Raw genomic sequence first — 21,083 nt, forward strand, 5'->3', positions numbered from 1 at the left:
CCCTGGTCACATGTGCCAGGCTTACCTTGTGCATACAGCGGTACTGGTGGACCAACAGTAATTGGTAACGATATGGCAGCTGGTGTCTGACCTGGTCCCAAACCCCGTGGAGCAGTAACTCCCAAAGCTTGACTTACCGTGGCTGGTGCAGGTACTGACTGAGGTCCTGCTATTGGATTGTAACCTGGAATCAGCTGTTGCTGCGGCTGGGGCAGCAATTGCGGAGTTGGCTCAATATGCACTAACTTTGATCTTGTGTATATCGGATCAGGCGGCACCATCAGACTCGTACTTGTCTCTAGTACTGGGACGTCTGAATAGAGTCTCTGTATCGGCGGAGGTTACAACTGTATCTGCGCGTCTGGTGCAGTGGGTACGCTGACACCATTTTCTATCAAAACTGTTTCACTTGTCTGCACTGGATTTGTAATTCCCTTACTCTGTGCCAGATTCTCAGGACCCGCACTTGTGCTCAGAGCAGTGTCACTTATAGCATATGGTGGCGGGCGGTCATGTAACAACTGATTAAGAAACTCCTCATCGTCTGAGTCATCTTCATCTATCCAAGATCTCTGAGTCTCTTTTGGCCTGCTAGAGCCCTTGTCTGTCTTACAGGTGGCTTTCTTTCTCTGTGTCTCGTCTTCCTGCGTTATTGCCGGAAACAGTTTAAGCCCGTCAACTATTCCCCTTCTCCACATTCTGCTCTCATTGTCCCATCTAGCCTCCGCTAGAGTCTTCGCTGCCTTTTTCATTCTCCTTCCAAATTTTTGCTGTCTTTGTTGTATGGCCATTAAATCCCAGACTGCTAATGCCTCATACTGAGCTAGTCTCGGAGGCGGTTTTTGCACACTTAACATCCACCTCACGTTCTCTAAAATTCTTGTATTGAACGTTTCATGCTCTGGAAACGCTAAACATCCCTCCTTCTCTGTTAATTTAAGCCACTGACTCCCTTCTCCTCCATTACAATATAAGCTGGAGTATCCTCAGGCGGTGTAGGCTCCCCTTCACTTATGTGAATGTATCTCCCTTCAGAGCACTCTTTAAAGCTTTGAAAAACTTCATTTTTGTGTCTTTTATTTTGCTTTGAACCTGATCAGGAAGTGACTTTTAATTCCCAGAACACTCTTCACCCACCTTTCTCAACCTTTTGCCTCTCATGGATGGCTGCCAATCCGTGCGCGACCCCTCTCGGCAACTGACCAATCCCAGCGCGGCACCACTGACGTCACACTCACACACACTGCAGCTGACAAAGTCTTGCGGCTTGTCCTCCTCACTCTGGATTCACCCAAACTAATGCAATATATTGCGGGCACCTTTAACAACAACAATAACTCAAATTTGCCGGTTTACTACAGGAAGGGTACACAATCGCTTCAGAACTTTACAGAGATTTCACTTGAAGCCTCGGCCGCTACTCTCTCCTTCTCAGCTCCCGCATACGCAAGCAGAATTCGACCCGCAAATCCTACTCTCGACTTGTCAATGGTTTGTCCTAGTGCACTTTAGAACTTGCCAAATCTCCATTGAAGGTTTCACTCACACAATTTGACTCAAACTCGACTTGTCAACCACGCCCGATTGACCTATTAAACCGCACAAATTACAACATAAACCCAAGTGTCTCCTACACTTGTCAATATACTCCGGAGTCTTAGACCACGACGGGTCCGTACATTACCTACCAACCAACCATGTGGATAATTTTTTAGCACAAAGCGCCACACTCATATGAAGTACGACGACTTCCCTACTCATACTGCGGAGTACGCCCACTCCTACTAAAACAACATTACCTGGCCTAAACACACAGACTTCACAAAACACCTGCAACATGCATAAGCTGAGCACCACACATGCTAAAACGCTGAGAACATACCCCTCTCACTTAGGCAAGCTCCGAGATTCCGGGAAAGTCATGGGGAATTTAGAAACACATCATACCTCCAATTTGCATTTTCTCGAAAAACGAAATTAAACAATGATTCTCCATCCTAGGGCACCAAAGGGCCAAGCCATCCTATGCTACCAGAACTGCTAACGCGTCCCTTTATGACTGATTTACACACATTGGGACTCGTTTTACACTGATGAATCTTTTGACCCTGATTGAAGACACCTTAGGACGAGATAGCTAATCAACATGTCAATCAATACGTCAATAATGTCATCAATATTTACTATAACAATGCAATTCACTTTATCAAATCAAATCAAATCATTAACATTTATAAAGCGCGCTACTCACCCGTGCGGGTCTCAAGGCGCTAGGGGGGAAAGGGGGGGTTATCGCTGCTCGAACAGCCAAGTCTTTAGGAGTCTCCGGAAAGCGGAGTGGTCCTGGGTGGTCCTGAGGCTGGTGGGGAGGGAGTTCCAGGTCTTGGCCGCCAGGAAGGAGAAAGATCTCCCACCCGCTGTGGAGCGGCGGGTGCGAGGGACGGCAGCAAGTGCGAGGCCAGCGGAGCGGAGGGGGCGGGTGGGGACGTAGAAGCTGAGGCGTCTGTTGAGGTATTCCGGTCCCTTGTTGTGGAGGGCTTTGTGTGCGTGGGTGAGAAGACGGAAGGTGATCCTTTTGCTGACTGGGAGCCAATGCAGGTGTCTCAGGTGTGCGGAGATGTGGCTGTTGCGGGGTACGTCGAGGTCAATGACATTAATAAAACTCAGAAACCACCTTGAACTTTCAGTCATGAATTACAACACCAGTTTAGTAAGATTTTATGATATTTATTCCCTATTGGTTACAATTCTAATAGTAAATTGATTAGTCTCAAAACCAAGAAACTCATTAACATAGTCACAATATGACAACTCTGATACGATTTCATCAAAGCAAGAATCACAAACATCAGAACATAACACGACATCAACATAGGTTATCATTAGCACATTATTCAACAAAGCATAGATTCAGTCATTTGTCCATCTGCGTCATTTAGTGAACCCCTTAACTAACCTCGAATTAGCATTGGCATGTTGGGCTTCATGCAAAACAACTTAGTAACACTAATTTGGAAAACATCTAGCTATGGTCTCTGTCAAAAGAAAAGCAGTTGGTACCTGGAAAGGAAAAGCAAACAGACAATTACAATTTCATTGTCATATAGTTACCCTTTAAGTTTGGGTCAGCAATCAGGTTTGGTCTTCGTCTTCAGGACATCAGTTGATTCGCCATCAGTCAGGAACTCAGCTTCCGGTAAAGGGCAAAAGGGGTACTTCCCTCATAAGGAGGTAAAGTATAAACGGGCAATCTAAGGACAAGGATGTTTCTAACTAAACTAACAAGTCACTGGTCAAAATGACAAAGTGTCTGGGTTTAGCAAATTGCATCAGCATCTCCCTAGTCTCTCCTAGTCTCTGGTCTCTCTAGTTCTGATTTACTTCTTGGTGTCAAAGGTTTTTATCCTCTTCTCGTTGTACATTCCCCTAAAATTTGATTGGACAAGGGGTTGCACCCCACTATCTTTAACCAATTAACTTTACATTAGGTCATTGAATTTGTCACCCCATAACAGTTCTCACGTATTTTATTGGTCCAAATGATTGACCTCTTTAGAGGTAGAATGTCCGGTATGATTTCATCCTTCTGCGATTCTTTGCACATCTTCAGTCAGTAGCTCCATTGTCCGTACCGGTTTAGGCGACCTTGTACCTAACATAAATCTACACTGTTGCATTTAGCTCAAATATTCCTACAAGCAAGATGAACTTCATGAGAACGGATCTACTATAGTTACATTCAGCTTCTAGTTTGAAGAAAAAACAAGAGTTCATGTCCTTTAGCAAGTCAGCACACTGCACGTTTAGAGAATAACACATTTAATATGAGAGTCAGGCAGTTAGGCCTCGACTCATGCTAACTAAGGCCTAAAAGATTTATTAGCAAAACTTTAATAACATAACCATTAATAATTTGTTTAAAATACAATAATTCATCAACATTAGTCATTTTAATTAGTCCCCGTATACATTGGCGGCCACTCCCCGTGGGCCCATTTCAAGTGCACGTTTTAGTAAAACCTATTAATACAGTTTCTATGCAGCATTATTGCACATTAGTTCATAAACATCTCATGTTAATATTAATTATATAAGCTACGCTCTCTCACATCTTATGTGGATATGGCTCTTCATGTTCGGTGTGGGACTCTTTTCTTGTTGGAGCACCTGGTTCGATTTGTGGACTTTGTTCTACTGTGCTTATTGACTCTTTTGTCTGTTAAAGGCGTACGCAAAGAGAGGAAGGGTTTTAGTGTTACAGATATATATATATATATATATGTTCCTCTCTATGGTTGGTCATTTGATCTATTGAATTATGGGATATGTTTTGTTTAGGATAAACTTCTCTGATTAGCTTTTGGAATAATAAAGCATACAAAGAGAAGCATAATCTGAGCCTCTGTGTCCTTAATAGATTTGAAAAATCTTGACGCGTAAGCTCCAAAAAATGTTAGTGTACCCCATCTAATTCGGGAATGTGAGCTTTCTCCATGAATCTATGCTCTTTTTCTCCTCTTTAATTTTGTCTGCACTTGGTGGCCTGAGCCCTCAAGCACCAACCTACTCAGGTCAGGAAACCGACTAGTGCAGGGTTGAAGAAGCCACAACTTTTCTGTTATAAAAAGGCACCTGTCACCCTGGTTCACGCCTAGGGCAACTACTAAAGCCCATATTTTTACTCCATCGCAGTCTGACTTTCGACTGGCTCCTGCCAAAACTACAGCCAATTGGAACCAGACCTAGGTTAGCCAATTAGAGCCTGCGCTGCCCCGCGGGCTCTACTGAAGGAAAAAAAAAACGAGGAAAGAATACTGTTAAGAAGCGTTGCTACGAAACGGTATAACTAAGAGTCTTTGTGGGCTATGACGCGCGCCAGACACAGCTGACGCATACATTTTCCCCATTCAGTGAAGGCTAACGTATGTTTATTCTGTATATTTCGTATGCAGAGCACATGTTATGTTCAGACGAATGCACTGGCTAGATTTGTTGAGGTAAAAATTAATTCGGATAGTTTAACATTTTAGTGTTCGCCGTAAATTCCGACATAGTTTAGTGATGTTTTATTCACTGGCAATAAAGTCCTAAACTTGAGAAGTAAAAATAAAGTGTCTACCCTACGAATGAGGTACAGCTTGACTGCCACTTAAAGATGGCCGCCTAGACCGGACCATATGTAGGCAAAATCTGCAATGGTTTTAGTCCACTTTCCATTACGTAACAGCGTCAGCTCCCTCCACTTTCAGTCAGTCCTCCTGCTTCTGCGCTGATCCCTTGATTTTGTGTTCAGCGAAAGAGAAGTTTGGGTGGTTGGCGGCGACGAAAGTCTGCTCAGCCATGTCTGCGGGTAGGTGCGACGTAGCCTGGCGTGCCACTGGGCGCAGCTTGGGAAAAGAATACTTACCTAGCGTTCGCCGCTGACATAGTGAGGGTGTACCGTGTTCTTCAAAATGGCGGCCACGAGAGCCTTGAGCTCAGCGCGTTGTTCGTGGGGAGCTCTATTGGTCCTTTACTTCCGCCGCGGCATACGGGCTTGTGTTGAAGAGCCGCCGCCTTACGTGAATTTGCGAAATGTATAGTTTCAGGTGCACTTTTATGTTGCAGATGTTTTTCTTGCTTACATAGCAAATAGAGACGGCCCGCCACCTACTTAGAGCAAAAATACTAATAAACGCATGTTGATTGATTTGAGAGTTACGCTGGGTGTTGTGCTATGGATTGCATGTTCTAGTGACTTTACAAAGGAAACAACTTGGCAAATGGAAGTAGGCGGGCGAGCCAAGCCAAAGGTCGGGCGTGGCTGTAAGAGTAGGTGCTCGAGAGGATCCTTGAACATATTTTCATGTAAATAATGCAACTAACCGGACGTAAAATATGATAGTCTCTTCAAATTAAAAAAAAAAAAAAGCGTGTGACATCAATTCGTTACAACGGTGACTGTGCAGTCAGGGGTACTTATTAAAAGTGCCAATTTTGAAACGAACCTACAACTGTTCCTACTCTCGTAGCGACAATACCATTGGTAAACAGTGGCAATTCATGAGTTTGTCATGTGCACCCTGTATCGGCCCAAATTAACATAGATAGAGCAACATTAAAGGCTATTAAAAGTACACACAATATGTTTCTGCTTGTGTTCTGATTTCACATATTTGATGGCACTTTCATATGCGGTAAAAAGAGAATCTGGGAAATAACATGTTTACCTAAGATCAGTGGTTCACAGCCTGTGGGCTGGGGACGACTGGGGGTCCGCGAAGCCCCCTCAGGGGGTCCGCAACTGCTTAGAAAATGTAATTATATTAGATCCCAGCTATCAGTAATGACTCCGTGGAGGTCCCTGGATTCCAATAATGATTCAGTGGGGGTCCCCTGGCTCCAGTATTGATAAAAGGGGGTACCACAGAAGTCAAAAGGTTGGGAACCACTGCCTAAGATCACACAAGTTTAGTTAAGTGAGGAAGCCAGTATTAACCCCATGTTTTCTGGTTTTACTTTGTACAAATTAGTCACTAAATTAGTAATTTTAGGTTGAGCGTAAGTGTGCGATCTCTTTTATACTTCTATGGATTTCCAGCTTTTTATTTGTTAGTTTTATTGTCATTTAAAAATACTTGCTTGCTAGTGGTCAGTCATGCCTCTTTGTCCCTCCTGTGTGGGAGTAGGGATCAATTACAGTATAATTACACTTTGTCCTGTTTATCTGGTCTGTAGGGGACCTTTTTTTTTTTTTAACTTTGTTTCTTGCTCCTGTCCAGGGGAGCTTCCCTTTTCATTTGCAGAGCATTCTTCCTCTAAACATAGCTGTAAAGAAGGCTACAAATCAGGCTGTTATCTTGGTCACATATGGTCTTTTTTGGCTGTCTGCACCCTCTCACCTGCCTGGCTCCCGCCCTTCCTTGCCGTGGATTTCTTTTACCAAGTGTGCTGGCCTGTGTGCTGGGACCAAGGGCGGAGGATAGCTTGTAATTGCTTATAGCCTAGGCACCCAGCTCTACCAGGGCTCTGCAATCCTTAGACAGTGCCCACTTATGCTCCATACTGGGATCCCACTCGCAGCTCCATCAGTGCACCTCAGTTCACACACACCCAGCCCTCAGTCGTGCCAGTGCCAGGAACCCCACACCAACTGTTAGCCAGAGCACCTCAGTTCTTGCAGTCAGTACACTCTGCTGCTCCTTTACTGGGACGTTGAGTGTAGCTCCATCAATGCACCGCAGTTCTCATACTTCAAGCTCTCATCCGTGCCAGGAACATCACACAAGCTGTCTGCCAGAGCACCTCAAGTTCTTGCAGTCAGTACACTGCTACTCCAGTACTGGGACTTCGGACGCAGCTCTGTCAGTGCACCGCAGTTCACACACTCCAAGCCCTTGGCAGTGCCAGGAACTTCACACATGCTGTCTGCCAGAGCACCTCAGTTCTTGTAGTCAGTACACTCTGCTGATCCAGTACTGGGACTCTAGGCGCAGCTCCACCAGTGCACTGCAGTTCACACACTCCAAGCACTCAGCCACGCCTCTGCTGGGACCCCACACATGCTGTCTGCCAGCCCACCTCAGTTCTTGCAGCCAGTACACTCTGCTGCTCCAGTACTGGGACCGCGGGTGCAGCTCCATCAATGCACTGCAGTTCACACATTCCGAGCCCTCAACCATGCCATGCCAGTGCCAGGAACCCCACAGACGCTGTCTGCCAGAGCACCTCTATTCTTGCAGTCAGTACACTCTGCTGCTCCAATACTGGGATCTTGGGCGCAGCTCCATCAGTGCACCACCAATCACACGTGCTGTGCCAGTACCCCCACACACGCTATCTGCCAGAGTACCTCAGTTATTGCAGTCAGTACACTCTGCTGCTCCAGTACTGGGGTCAAGGTTGCAGCTCCATCACTGCACCTTAGTTCACACACTCTGAGCCCTCAGCCGTGCCAGAACCGCACATATGCTGTCTGCCAAAACACCTCTGTTCTTACAGTCAGTACACTCTGCTTTTCCAGTACTAGGACCTGGGGTGCAGCTCCATCAGTGCACCACAATTCACACACTCCAAGCCCTCAGCAGTGCCAGTAACCCCACGGATGCTGTCTGCCAGAGCAACTCAGTTCTTGCAGTCAGTACCTTCTGCTGCTCCAGTACTGGGACCTCGGGTGCAGCTCCAACAGTGCACCGCTGTTCACACACTCTGAGCCCTCAGCCTTGCCAGGAATCCCACACACAGTGTTTGCCAGAGCACCTCAATTCTTGCAGCCAGTACACTTTGCTGCTCCGGTACTGGGATCTCAGGCGCAGCTTCAGCTGTGCAGCCTAGTTCACACACTCCAAGCACTCAGCCTTGCCTGTGCCGGGAACCCCTCACACACTGTCTGCCAGAGCACCTCAGTTCTTGCTGTTCGTACACTGCTGTGCTCCAGTACTGGGACCTCGGGCGCAGCTCCGACAGTGCACTGCCGTTCACACACTCCGAGCCCTCAGCCGTGCCAGCGACAAGGAACCCACACACACTGTCTGTCAGCACACCTCATTTCTTGCAGTCAGTACACTCTGCTGCTCCAGTGCTGGGACCTTGGGCACAGCTCCATCTCTGTACCTCAGTTCACACACTCCAGGCCCTCAGTCGTGTCCGTGCCAGAACCGCACGTATGCATGTTTGCCAAAGCACCTCCGTTCTTACAGTCTGTACACTCTGCTGTTCCAGTACTAAGACCTGGGGTAAAGCTCCATTAGTGCACCACAATTCACACACTCCAAGCCCTCAGCAGTCCCAGTGCCACGGACGCTGTCTGCTAGAGCACCTCAGTTCTTGCAGTCAGTACACTCTGCGGCTCCAGTGCTGGGACCTTGGGCTCAGCTCCATTAGTGCCCTGCAGTTCACACACTCCAGTCCCTTAGCCGTGCTGGTGCCAGGAACCCTACACACCCTGTTTGCCAGAGAACCTCAGTTCTCGCAGCCATTACACTTTGCTGCTCCTGTGCTGGGACCTTGGGCTCAGCTCCATTAGTGCCCCGCAGTTCACACACTCCAGTCCCTCAGCTGTGCCAGTGCCAGGAACCCCACACACACAGTCTGCCAGAGCACCTCAGTTCTCGCAGCCAGTATACTCTGCTGCCCCAATACTGGGACCTCGGGCGCAGCTCCATCAGTGCACCGCCGTTCACACACTCCGAGCCCTCAGCCTGGTCAGTGCTAGGAACCCCACACACGCTGTCTGCCAGAGCACCTCAGTTCTCGCAGTCTGTACACTCTGCTGGTCAAGTACAGGGACCTCGAGCGCAGCTCTATCCGTGCACTGTCGTTTGCACACACCATGCCTATGCCAGAACCACACACATGCTGTCTGCCAAAGCACCTCAGTTCTCACAGTCAGGACATTCTGCTGTTCCTGTACTAGGACCTGGGGTGCATCTCCATCGGTGCACCCCAGTTCTACCCCAGCGAGGTCACTTCCTTTCCTATACTGGGGCGCCGGTCACATACAGTTCCATTATAGCGGCTCAATTCTAATATTCAGTCCCACTGCCAAGCCAATACTGGACCAAAAAGAGGAGAGCACAGCTCAGCCAGTGCACATCAAGTCTAACATCCAACCCACTGTTGATGGAAACCACCACAGCTCTGCCAAAATCCATCAATTCTAACATTCAGTGCCCATTTCTTCTCAGTACTAAGGCTCACGCACGCCCTTCAGGACTCCTCGCTTCTGTGGTTCAGAGACAATGCCACTCCCATTCTGGGCCCCATTTGCAGCTTCACCGGGACACCTCCAGGCTAACATTTGGCAACACTGGCACGCCAGTCTAGGTTCTACACATAGCTCCATTAACATACCTCACTTCTGACCTTGTGTGCCCGTTACTATTCCACTACTGCAGCCCACATACAACTGTCAGTGTGCCTCAACCCTAACCTGCAGTGCCCCGTTATTACAATACCAGGAAGTACGGTGCTCTGTTTCTCATTCCTCACCTGCTGCCTTCTTGTTATTCCAGCACTGGGCCAGGACACAGCTCTGTCTATACCCTCAATCCTGATCTGAAGCACCCCAATATTGCTGTATTGGGGTTCACATACAACTCTAATGCACCTTCTGCTGTTCTTCAGTGGCCCCTGCTGTTCAACACTGACTTCTGTTTGAGGACTTGGAGAAGCCAATAAAATCTATTCTTAGCTGCCATCTTTATTTGGGAGGGTCTGTTTCACCTATCTCACTCCGTTCTTTCCTTTACTCCTGTTTACTCTCAATGTTTTCTTTCTCCCCAGTTTTTCTCTTTCCAGGTCTTAAAATCTACAGACTAACAGTTTCACTCTCTTTCAACTGTTTATTCCTACTCCTCTCCCCTTTTAGTCTTCCTGTTGCTACCTCCTCTTTCAAACTCGCAAAAACTTTATTTCTTTCCTTGTTTTGTTCCTTTATTTTTTCTTCATCAGGCATTCATTCTTTCACTTTTTTTTCCTCTTCCCTTCATTCTTTCTTTGTGTTTTTTATTTGCTCTTTCATTTGACTCGGTATGCGTCCTTTTTTTCTTTTTTTTTTTAGATCTTTCTTCCTTCTTTTCTCTGGTGTTTTTCTTTTCTTTATCTGTCAATTCACTTTTTCCTGTAAATTCCTCTTTTTCCTGTCTGTATGTAGAAGCAACAAGTTACTTGTCGGGACCTGAAGTGTCAAAGTGATTTTCCCAGTCTGTGTCAGTAGGAAACATGTCAGTACATACATGGCCTGGTTCTTTCGCTGCTTGTTTCTCTCTTTTTTCTCTAATGTTCATTTTTCTCTTTTTTTTCACACTTCTTTCATTATTTTTTCCTCTTTCTTTCGTTAGCTAGCTTCCTTTCCTTTTTTCTTTTGTCTCATGTTTGCTCTATTTCTTCTTAGTTGTGTTTTCATTTTCTCGCTCTTTCTTTCCCTTCTCTTATTTCTTTGCGACTCCTTCTCTTTCTTCCTTTTGTCTGTTGTATTCCTTTCGCTTCCCTTTTCTGCCCATCCGCTTTTCCTCGTGAGGCCTAGTTATCAGTGGAACAACAGGTGCAGTGCACTGGGGTCAGAGACTTAATGAACCTCACACAACTCTAATTTTCCTACCAAAATTGCAGTCAACCATTTTCCTTTCTTACTTCTGGGCTCATGACACTGTAAACATGCCACTTGTCCTTGCCATCTTTATTCCCGACTCCCTCTTTCCTTTCACCTCCAATTCGTCCCAAATTATATTTTTTTATGGTGTTTTGAGCATTTCACTCTAATGCCAAACGTTTATTTCTGATAAAGGTTTATATGGTAATTGTTTATGTTTTAAGATAGAGGAGGAAGGTAAATGTAATTGCTATAGTTAAATGCTGGGCCACTGGAATTATATAGCAGGAAAAGCCAAAATTATGAGGCAGGGTTGACCAATTTATGTAGCAAGAAAAGTCCAGTTATGAATTTACAATGCCAATAGCTCTAACTCAAGAAAATGTGAGACCTATTGCATTTCAAATGCTTGTTTTGTCTTCCTTTTACACCAAATGTTCATAGCTGCCAAGTATCCCAGGTTCATGCGTGATGTGCTGCTCCAGTCCAGGTTTTTTCCCTTTGAATCCTGAGACTTGCTGTATTCTTTTATAATGTAACAAGCCCACAATTCTATGTCAGGACCGGAGGTTCTGATTATGCTTCTCTTTCTTTACTTTATTTTTCACAGCAGCCAATCATAAAGTGAAACCAGAAAAAACTACAAATCCCAGCAGTCCCATTAACACGTGATGACCATAAAGGAGAACCCCTATATATCGCTGACACACATAACTCAACTCCTCTTTCTTTGCTGCTTTGCAGGCAGTTAAGTGTGTTTTGCCTTATGTTTATCTGTGCTGTTTATTAATGCTATTGTCATTGTGCGGTGAGCACGCTGTTGATTATTCTTATTTTAACTTTGGGAGCGTTATTTTTTCTCCCGGTGGCGGCCGATCGGATTGCTCCCCCCATACTAGTGGAGTGGGATCAGGGGAGCGAGGACACGCGGCTTTGCCGCACAGTCTTCTTTCTATGACCACAGTTTTTAGCGCATACGCGCGAAGCTGAGTGCTATTGAACACAAGACGCATGTGATCGTCTCTCTTTGCCTGCTGTGTGTTTGCTCCCTGTTTTACACCCCAAGTCTTCTTTGGGGTTGCAATAAATATATAAACAGGCTGGGCCTGTTTTTCCTTGATTTGGGCAGAGCTCCCTCCACGTACTATAATACTTATATATATTACCCCTTTCTTAAGGGTTGATTTCTGCCCTTTTTCATTCCCCATATTCTGGATTACAGCTCCTTTGGAGCCCTCTCTGCTGTTTTGCAACATGGGTGGTTATGATGACCAAGCCTGGGATGAATACTATATGGATGATCCAGCTGGATCTTTTGAGCAGGACCTGGTCTACGTTTTGGCTGCTGGAGTGCTGCATACTGCTAATCAGGCTTTGGCACAGGCTATCAGACCTATTAGACACCACCTTCTTGGTTTTGCTAAGCAGCAAGGATGGGTAGCCCCCTCGGGTGTTCAGGCATTTACAGAACCCTCCTTGTATGGCAGTTCTCAAACCCTTATGCAGAGTACTAATCCGCACGCTGCAGACTTTGAAAGCCTTATTAGGGCTATGGCCAGGGATCATGACTATAACGCTACTTCCTCACAGAAGTCCAAGGAGGATCTAGCTTCTTCCTCGTCAGACCATTCTTCTGATCAATGGGATGATTCACCCCTTAAGCGCAAAAAGAAATCGCCCTACCAGGAGGAGCCTATTCCTATGCCCAGTCCTTACTTTTGAACCAGAGGACATTGTGCATCCCCAGTCTTCCCTATAGTTGCCCCCAGTGGAGGTGGCAGATTATGTGTAATCTCACATTAGACATGGACTTGAAAAGGAGGTTCGATCCAGATTGTGCTCTGAGTGCCCCAGACCGGATTTCTCTTCTAAAGTGACTGAGACCCCTGAATTAGATCCTTCTTTATTCACCTATCTGAAAAAGTCTTCTAAAGACCAGAAGAAGGGCATAGATCGTGCCAGGCGTGGTTGTCAGGACAAGCTTTTGGATGTAACTTGCCCATTGAAAAGGATTTTGGAACTGGGTTTTCAGGCCAAGGAATCGCGTGAATCCATTGACCCCGACATTTTGGTAGGTTGGGCTCAAAGGTCTCTGTGCTGGCTGGGGAATGCTAATTGTGCTATTTCCATGGAATGTCGCCGTTACATATTGATGAAGTTGGATCCCAAATTGGCAGACCACGGGGCCGGATGCTACAGGGGGGCATGCCTTCGGCTGTTTCAACCAACAGGGCCCTCAGCGTGGTTACTGCCACCAAGGAAGAGGTGGTTTCCAAGAATGATACCTCCACCCCAACCTTCTACCCCTCCCACCTGAGACCGGTCGGTCCAGGTTCCGGAGAGGGAGATTTAAGGGCATCCAATCCTACTCCCAGGATGCAGGATCTACAGGTGAGCTTGATTGTGAGTTCAGAGGTTATTTTGGGGGCTTCAGGCTCAAATTTTACAAGTCTCAGCCATTTCCTCCCCATCTAACGTTTTTTTCCGTTCAAGAGCGCAGTTTCATTTCTTCAGAAATATCTGTGATTTTGACAAAAGGCGCTATTGTCAAGGTTTCAAAGCATCCTTTCGGTTTTCTCAGTTCCGTGTTTCTAGTAGACAAAAAAGGGGGTGGTTCTCGTCTTGTTTTGAACCTCAAAGAGTTCAACGGATTCTTGGTTTATCGCCACTTCAAGATAGAGGTTATACACTTGTTCAGGGACATCTTCCAAGAAGGAGACGGTTTCTCCAGTTTCTGTGGGAGGCCCTCTATTACGAGTACAAAGTTCTTCCTTTTGGCCTCTCTTCAGTCCCTTGGTGCTTCTGGAAGGTGATGCGGCCGGTAGTAGAGCCCCTCCCCTCTTGAGGGGTACGTTTAATAATCTATCTAGATGACATTCTTATCATGGTTCAATGCCCCAGCCTTCTCCTCTCCCACCTGGAGTGGGCCTTTTCACTTCTTCAGGGTTTGAGATCCATAATCAACGTCCAAAAGCCGGTATTAATTCTGGCTCAACGGATGGATTTTCTGGTATTTCGGGTAGACTCCATCCAATCTCAGTTGATCCTTCCCCCTCAAAAGATTCATTTAATCAAGTGAGAATTGAGGTTACTGTTTTTCAGGCAGACTGTATCATTGAGGGCGGTTGCCCGCATGGAGGGCCTGCTCTCTTCCTCCATGTAGACAATATTTCCGGGACCTCTCCATTACAGAGCGCTGCAAAGGTTGAACATTTCCAATCTGCAGAAGGGCCTCAGGTATGCGGATCATGTTCCTCTGTCGGAGAAAGCTCGATTGGAGATGAGTTGGTGGTTAGACCACATGGAGGCTTAGAATGGCAGAGCTATTTATTTTCAGCTCCTCCCCGGAGATTGTGATAGTCTGATGCCAGTCTTTGGGGATGGGGGGCCCGTTGCGGGTCAGTCTCCACAGTGGGTCGTTGGTCCAAGTCGGAACTGACCTGCATATCAATTGTCTGGAGCTTCTAGCGGGCTCATTTGGAATCAAGAGTCTGTCCCCTCTCAAGACGTATTGTTGTATACTTCTTCGAATGGACAATATCTTAGCGGTGAGAGATGCCAACAAATTGGGGGGGACCAGATCTTGCATTCTAGTTGAGATTGCCAAGGATTTTTGTCACTTCTGCCTGCAACACCGGATCTTGGTGGTGGCGGAATATCTGCCAGAGAGCAGCAATTCAGTTATAGATTGGCATTCTTGTCACCTTCGAGATATCAGCAACTGAATGCTCCACCCCAAGGTCTTTCGGGCCCTCTGCGCTCGGTGGGGCCCTTTCTTGATAGATCTTTTTGTTTCCCGTCTCAACCGACAAATGAAGAGGTATTTCATTTTGAGGCCGGATCAGGAAGCATTAGCGACAGACGCATTCCTGCAGGATTGGTCTCTGGATCGGGGGTATGCTTTTCCGCCCTTCTTGATGATTCCCAGGGTGTTGGCTCAGATCTGTCGTCAGCAGGCAGATCTTGTTCTGGTGATTCCTCTTTGGAGGTCCCAGGCCTGGTTTCTGGTGGCTCTGGAATTGAGTTTCGGATATCCTCTATTAACTCTGTTCAGGCAGAACCTCCTCCTGGATCCTCTGGGCCTTCCTCATCCTGTTGTTCTTTCGGGACAGCTGACCCTAGTGGCTTGGCGTCTTTCAGGGAAAGATGGAATGTCCCAGGCCTTTCGCAGGAGTCTTCCTCTTTCATTGCAGGATCCTGGTCTGCCAGTACCCACAAGAGATATGCTTCCGCTTGGAACCAATGGATTGCTTGGTGCAGTGCATTCTTCTTCAGCAGATTGCAGTTCGGTCTTAGATTTTTTGTCTTCTTTAGCTTTGTTGGCTTCAGCATATAGATCGGTTAATAACCATCCGTCAGCCATTTCGGTGGGTCATCTGCCAATTGAGGGTAAACCAGTGGGAGAATTACCCATCGTTTGCAAGCTTTTGAGGGGTATAAGGTTAGCTAACCCCCCTTGTCCACGTTATTCTACTCTGTGGGATGTGAATGTTGTTTTATGCTTTTTAGACTCTTAGCCGGCTAATAGGTTCCTTTCCAGTAAGAATCTTTTAGCCAAGCTCACCGTGTTATTATGCTTAATTTTGTGTAAAAGGGTGTCTGATGTTAGAGCCCTGGATTTACCAGGTAGGATTTTTTTCTCCTGCGGGAGTAACTTTTTCTATTTCACGTCGTACCAAGTGTAATTTGAAGTCAGTTTCTTATCCTAGTGTTGTTGACAATCCCAAATTGTGTGTTGTACAATGTCTCAGAGCTTATGGGGTAAGTACAGAAGAATTTTGTTCTGATACGGGGGGTCAATTGCTAATTTCATTGGTTAAGCCTTATCACCCTGTTTCATCTGCCAGTCTGGCCAGATGGGTTCGCTGGCTATTGAATGAAGCAGACATTGATATTTCTAAATTTGGCACTCATTCCACTAGCGGGGCCAGGGCTTTAAAATCTTTTGCTTTGGGTTCCCATCTGGAAGACATTTTAAGGCCTGCAGATTGGTCCTCTGAATCTACGTTCAAATCATTCTATTGAAAGCCTGTTGTGGATATTGCATCGGTGGTGGTGGATCAGGTTTAATCAAGCATAATCAGAGCCTCCGGTCCTGACAGAATAAAAAAAATTAAGAATTTTTCAATTCTATTAAGGACATGGACGCGAGAATTATCCCACTCACACTGTTGACAGTGTGTTTGGTTTGTTATTCTATAACTGTTTACCATCTTCATTGACATGTTTATTGTGTTTCAGTGCTTTTCCCTCTCCATTAATAAATATAGGATTATTCTATTTTGGTTCAGTTTTATGGCCTGGTTTTTTAATCTCTTACAGGGGCTGAGGACAAATAATTTTGTCGGGTCTCCAGCACATTGATCTGAGGATCCTGACAGATATTGGATTTCACCCACTTTCTTTTTCAAGTTGGTCATCTTGGTTCTCCTCTTCGGGCTGTTTTGATGTCCTTCAGTTCGTGGATTATGGACTCAATTAGACTTTTTGTGTTGTTCGCGCAAAGAAAGAGGAGTTGAGTTGTGTGTCAGCGTTATATAGGGGTTCTCCTCTATGGTCATCACGTGTTAATGGGACTGTTGGGATTTGTAGTTTTTTCTGGTTTCACTTTGATTGGCTGCTGTGAAAAATAAAGTGAAGAAAGAGAAGCATAATCCTCGCCTCTGTGTCCTTAATAGAATTGAAAAATTCTTAACGCGCATGCTAGAAAGTGTTTTAGTCCTAGACTAAAAAAAGAAAAGAAAGCCCTGACTTGAGCAGCACTTCATGCATGGACCTGGGAATCTTGGTAGGGCTGAATGTTAATACTTTGCTTTTAACTCTTTGTGCATGAGGGTAGAGCGATGGAGGAAGGCAGTTAAAAGCTCGGCTTGTTTTGGGTTCCATGTTAAAGGAGTACCTCCAGCTCAGCCACAGCCAGGCATCTCACTTGAGCTTTCAGTGGCTCTTCCTCAAGTTACGAGGTAGCTTTATTGTGAGTTTACTTCAGTGCACATGTTTAATAACTGGCATTATGCTTTTGTTAACTACTTTAAAATGAATCCACATGAAAACACCATGCATAAGCAGTATTTGCAGATGTGCAGTCATATGGTATTGTTGTGGCGAGGACACAGTCACCACCTTGAGGCTTTGCCTTCTTGTGAATCATAGACCCTTCACTCACTCAACAATGGTAATAGACAGAATATTTTTTTATTCAAGTTTTACATCATAACAGTGCAATATACTTGTAAAAACCCTGCTCCCGTCCAGCAATGGCTTGTGACAGCTTTCACATACATACATACACACACACACACACACACACCATTATATGATGCACATACGTATAGATTTTCTTTGAGCAGTTGTGCTTTGTCATTTTCATTTTCAACCTTACAAAACAGAAAATAAACCACCTTGTTGCTGGTGTTAACACTTGCATGTTGTTAATACCAACCATAAGGGTATCATCAGGCTGCATCATTGTATGTTCATAGGGTTGATAACAAACATCTTCAAAAGTACCCAGCCACCTAGATCCCATCCCCTGCATCATCCAGCCTGCAGTATTGGTATGTTATAACATGTTAGTAGAACCTTTGGTACATATCAAGATGTGTTTGAATGTCATTGTTAAGCCAAGTCAAATACAATTATCCAGTTAAATGTGCATAATATACAAATAACATCCAGTGTCATGAGCGCCCTTTCTTCCTCTAGTGTAGTTTGTCATTAGATTTGAGATTTATAGTCCGAAGGATAAGCTCCCAGTCCGGTATGAGTTTAGGCCTGGGCATGCCTTTCGTCAGCTGTGAGTTTGCATTTTATTCGGCCTTGGCAAATTTATTCAAGTCTACCTTCCATCTCGCTAAATCAGGTGCAGCTGGTGACCTCCAATTCATGCTTCTGTCGTTTTGCTAGGTCTATAAGTTTGTTTTTTGGATCTGTTGGCTTTTGTTCGAACATACGCCCAAGGAAACACACACATACTTATAGATAACTATTTGTCTACATATACCCCTCAACATTTCTACATCTTTTGCTCTTACCTTGTCTCACAGCTTTCTGTCAAGTTGTTTTTCAGTGAAGACATGTACACTGAGAATGTTTAACATAAGGGCTGCGCTACATCATGTGCTAAAACGGCAGTTTGCTCTGAAAAGAGCTAAGTCTTTGCTAACTGATTTATAATTAGTAGTCTCCTACACTTTCAATTTAAGCTGGCCTGCACAGCTGCGATCGGGGGCCAGGAAACACTTTCAGAAGGCCTCGTAAGAAAGGGGAGAGTCTCCCCTTTCTTACGAGGCCTTCTGAAAGTGTTTCCTGGCCCCCGATCGCAGCACAGCTGCGATCGGGGGCCAGGAAACACCACTAGACGCCAGGGATTTCACTTGGGGGGGTCGGTCCCCTCGGAAAACGCCCCCCCGGCGGCATATATATATTTTTTTTTAAAAAAAGGGGTAGGTGCCCGCTGGGGGTCGCCCGTGGGCAGGGTGACCCCCTGTGGGGGCAATATTTTTTTTAGATGTTGTAGGGTTTCCCTGGGGGCCATTTTGGCCCCCAAGGAAACCATACAACAACTAAAAAAAATAGATCTATATATAGATCTATATATATAGATATATCTATGTACATGGATATATCTATAGATATATCTATGTAGATATATATATATATATATATATATATATATATAGATAGATCTATATATCAATCAATCAAAGAGATTTATAAAGCGCGCTACTCACCCGTGAGGGTCTCAAGGCGCTGGGGGGGGGGGGGGCAGGGGAGGGAAAGGGGCTGGGAGGATCACTGTTCGAAAAGCCAGGTTTTGAGGCCCTTCCTGAAAAGAAGTAGGTTTTGGGTCTTGCGAAGGTGGGTTGGGAGAGCGTTCCAGGTTTTGGGTGCAAGGTAGGAGAAGGATCTGCCCCCGGTGGTGGTGTCTTTGATGCGGGGGACAGAGGCGAGAGAGAGGTCAGCTGAGCGGAGGTTTCGTGTGGGGGTGTGGAAGGTGACTCTCGTTGAGGTAGGCAGGGCCTGTGTTGTGGAGTGATTTGTGTGCGAGGATGAGGATCTTGAAGGTGATCCTTTTGTCAATGGGGAGCCAGTGGAGGGATTTGAGGTGTGGAGAGATGTGTTCGTGTCGGGGGAGGTTGAGGATGAGTCGTGCTGCTGAGTTCTGGATGCGTGTAGTTTTAGAGTGGTGCCGGCGTAGAGGGCGTTTCCGTAATCAAGTCTGCTGCTGATGAGTGCGTGAGTGACAGTTTTTCTGGTCTCTGTGGGGATCCATTTGAATGTTATTTTCAGTATACGGAGTGTGTTGAAGCATGAAGAGGTGAGAGCGTTGATTTGTTGGGTCATCGAGAGGGAGGAGTCTAGGATGATGCTGAGGTTGCGTGCGTGGTTGGCGGGGTGGGTGCAGGGCCTAGCGTGGTGGGCCACCATGATGGGTCCCAGGTGTTTTTGTGTGGGCCAAAGAGGATTATTTTGGTTTTGCTTGAGTTGAGTTTCAGGTGGTTGGCTGTCATATATATATCACTTTTGTCAATATGTGTGTGGTTTCCCTGGGGGGAAAAGGGTCAGACTTATCTAGTGGCAGTTTTAGTGCCATAAAGAAGCGCAGAAGGTTTATATGCCTACTGCAAAGAGCAAATCTGTATTTTATGTAAATAGCTGAGTACATTAGTAAAGTCAGCCATTACCTGCGCTATAATAACAATGAAATGTATGTGCGGGGTGGAGGGCGGCTATGGAGAGATGAAGGGCACTTTTGCTGGGTGGTAATGAGGGAATCCGAGGAGGAGGGAGTGGGAGCACCAATAATGATTGTTGGACTGGGTGCAGGAGGTGCTAAAGACTGTGACGAATGGTATGTGACAAGGTGTTTTTTGAGTGTCTTGAAATAACGTGCTGATTGAGGGAAGAAGCGCAGGTAAGGTGGCCTCTACTGTTGCACGTATCTCACACACACCATCGATTTTGTGACTGTCTACGTAGGCTAGTGTTTTAGAGCAACAGTTTAGCCAATAGCAGAGATGGCATCTTGATGGATGACTGCTGCCTGCACTCGGGTTATAGAGGACCGCTCTGACATAGGATCAGAGACTGAGACATCAGATACTGAGACAGCATCTGAGGGATTGGACAGTGGCGCAGACTCTGGGAGTGATTTTTCAGTCGGAGGAGTCCCATTCGATAACTCCTCTTCCAGTACATTATGAGGGAGGTGATGAGGACAGTCCTGCTGTCTCTTAGCAAGCTGTTTGTGCAACTGGGTAATAGTGGGTTAGCCCAACCCAGAGAGCAGGTGAATGCGGCGGCAAGCAGCGAGAGAGAGAGTGCTCTCTTGGGAGCTCCCCAATTTAGTTCAGCCCCGAATTCCATAACCCAAATCGTATTGTGGAGACATCAAAATTATCTATTGCAAAACAAACTGGTTTTGTAAGGCAGGCACCAGTGTTTTTGGTCCTGGGTTCGGCGGCCATATAGAGAAACACACTAAACCCAAACATTTCTGGAAACTATACATTCGGGGGAGTCCACAGAGGTGTGAATTGTGTGGAGTCCCCAAAGTTTTCTTACCCAGAATACCCTGCAAAGCTGAAATGTTGAATAAAAACTCTATTTTTGTCGCATTTCTGTCACACAAACTACAGGAATATGCTGGGATCCACAAAATTCCTACCTCCCAGTGACTCACCTGTCCTGATAAAAACACTACCCCACTTGAGTGCCTACACCTAGTGCCTGCGTCAGGAATGGATCACCCCAGGGTCAACAGCTGTCTCATGTAAGGACCAACATTGACCGTTGTGTGATCTATTTCTGTCGCGGGCATCAGGCCTTCCCACACAAGTGAGGTATCATTTTTATCGGGAGACTTGGGGGAACGCTGGGTGGAAGGAAATTTGTGGCTCCTCTCAGATTCCAGAACTTTCTGTCACCGAAATGTGAGGAAAACGTGTTTTTTTTTAGCCACTTTTTGAGGTTTGCAAAGGATTCTGGGTAACAGAACCTGGTCAGAGCC

At 45.9% G+C, this 21,083-nt stretch overlaps 1 protein-coding gene across 4 annotated transcripts in view; it reads left to right on the forward strand.

Annotated features, from left to right (window-relative positions):
- The first annotated feature begins 5,226 nt into the window (after nt 1–5,226).
- Nucleotides 5,227–21,083, forward strand: part of TAF15 (TATA-box binding protein associated factor 15) — a 368,603-nt gene continuing 352,746 nt past the window's right edge. For 3 of the 4 annotated variants that reach the window (XM_069226732.1, XM_069226733.1, XM_069226731.1), the window contains exon 1: nt 5,233–5,350. In XM_069226732.1, coding sequence (XP_069082833.1) covers nt 5,341–5,350 — 10 coding nt within the window. In that variant the 5' untranslated portion in view covers nt 5,233–5,340. Of the gene's footprint in view, nt 5,351–21,083 lie in introns of all 4 variants that reach the window. The other variant, XM_069226735.1, reaches the window with a different exon arrangement.

This window comes from Pleurodeles waltl, chromosome 3_2 (genome assembly GCF_031143425.1).
Source record: "Pleurodeles waltl isolate 20211129_DDA chromosome 3_2, aPleWal1.hap1.20221129, whole genome shotgun sequence".
Taxonomy (NCBI): Eukaryota; Metazoa; Chordata; class Amphibia; order Caudata; family Salamandridae; genus Pleurodeles; species Pleurodeles waltl.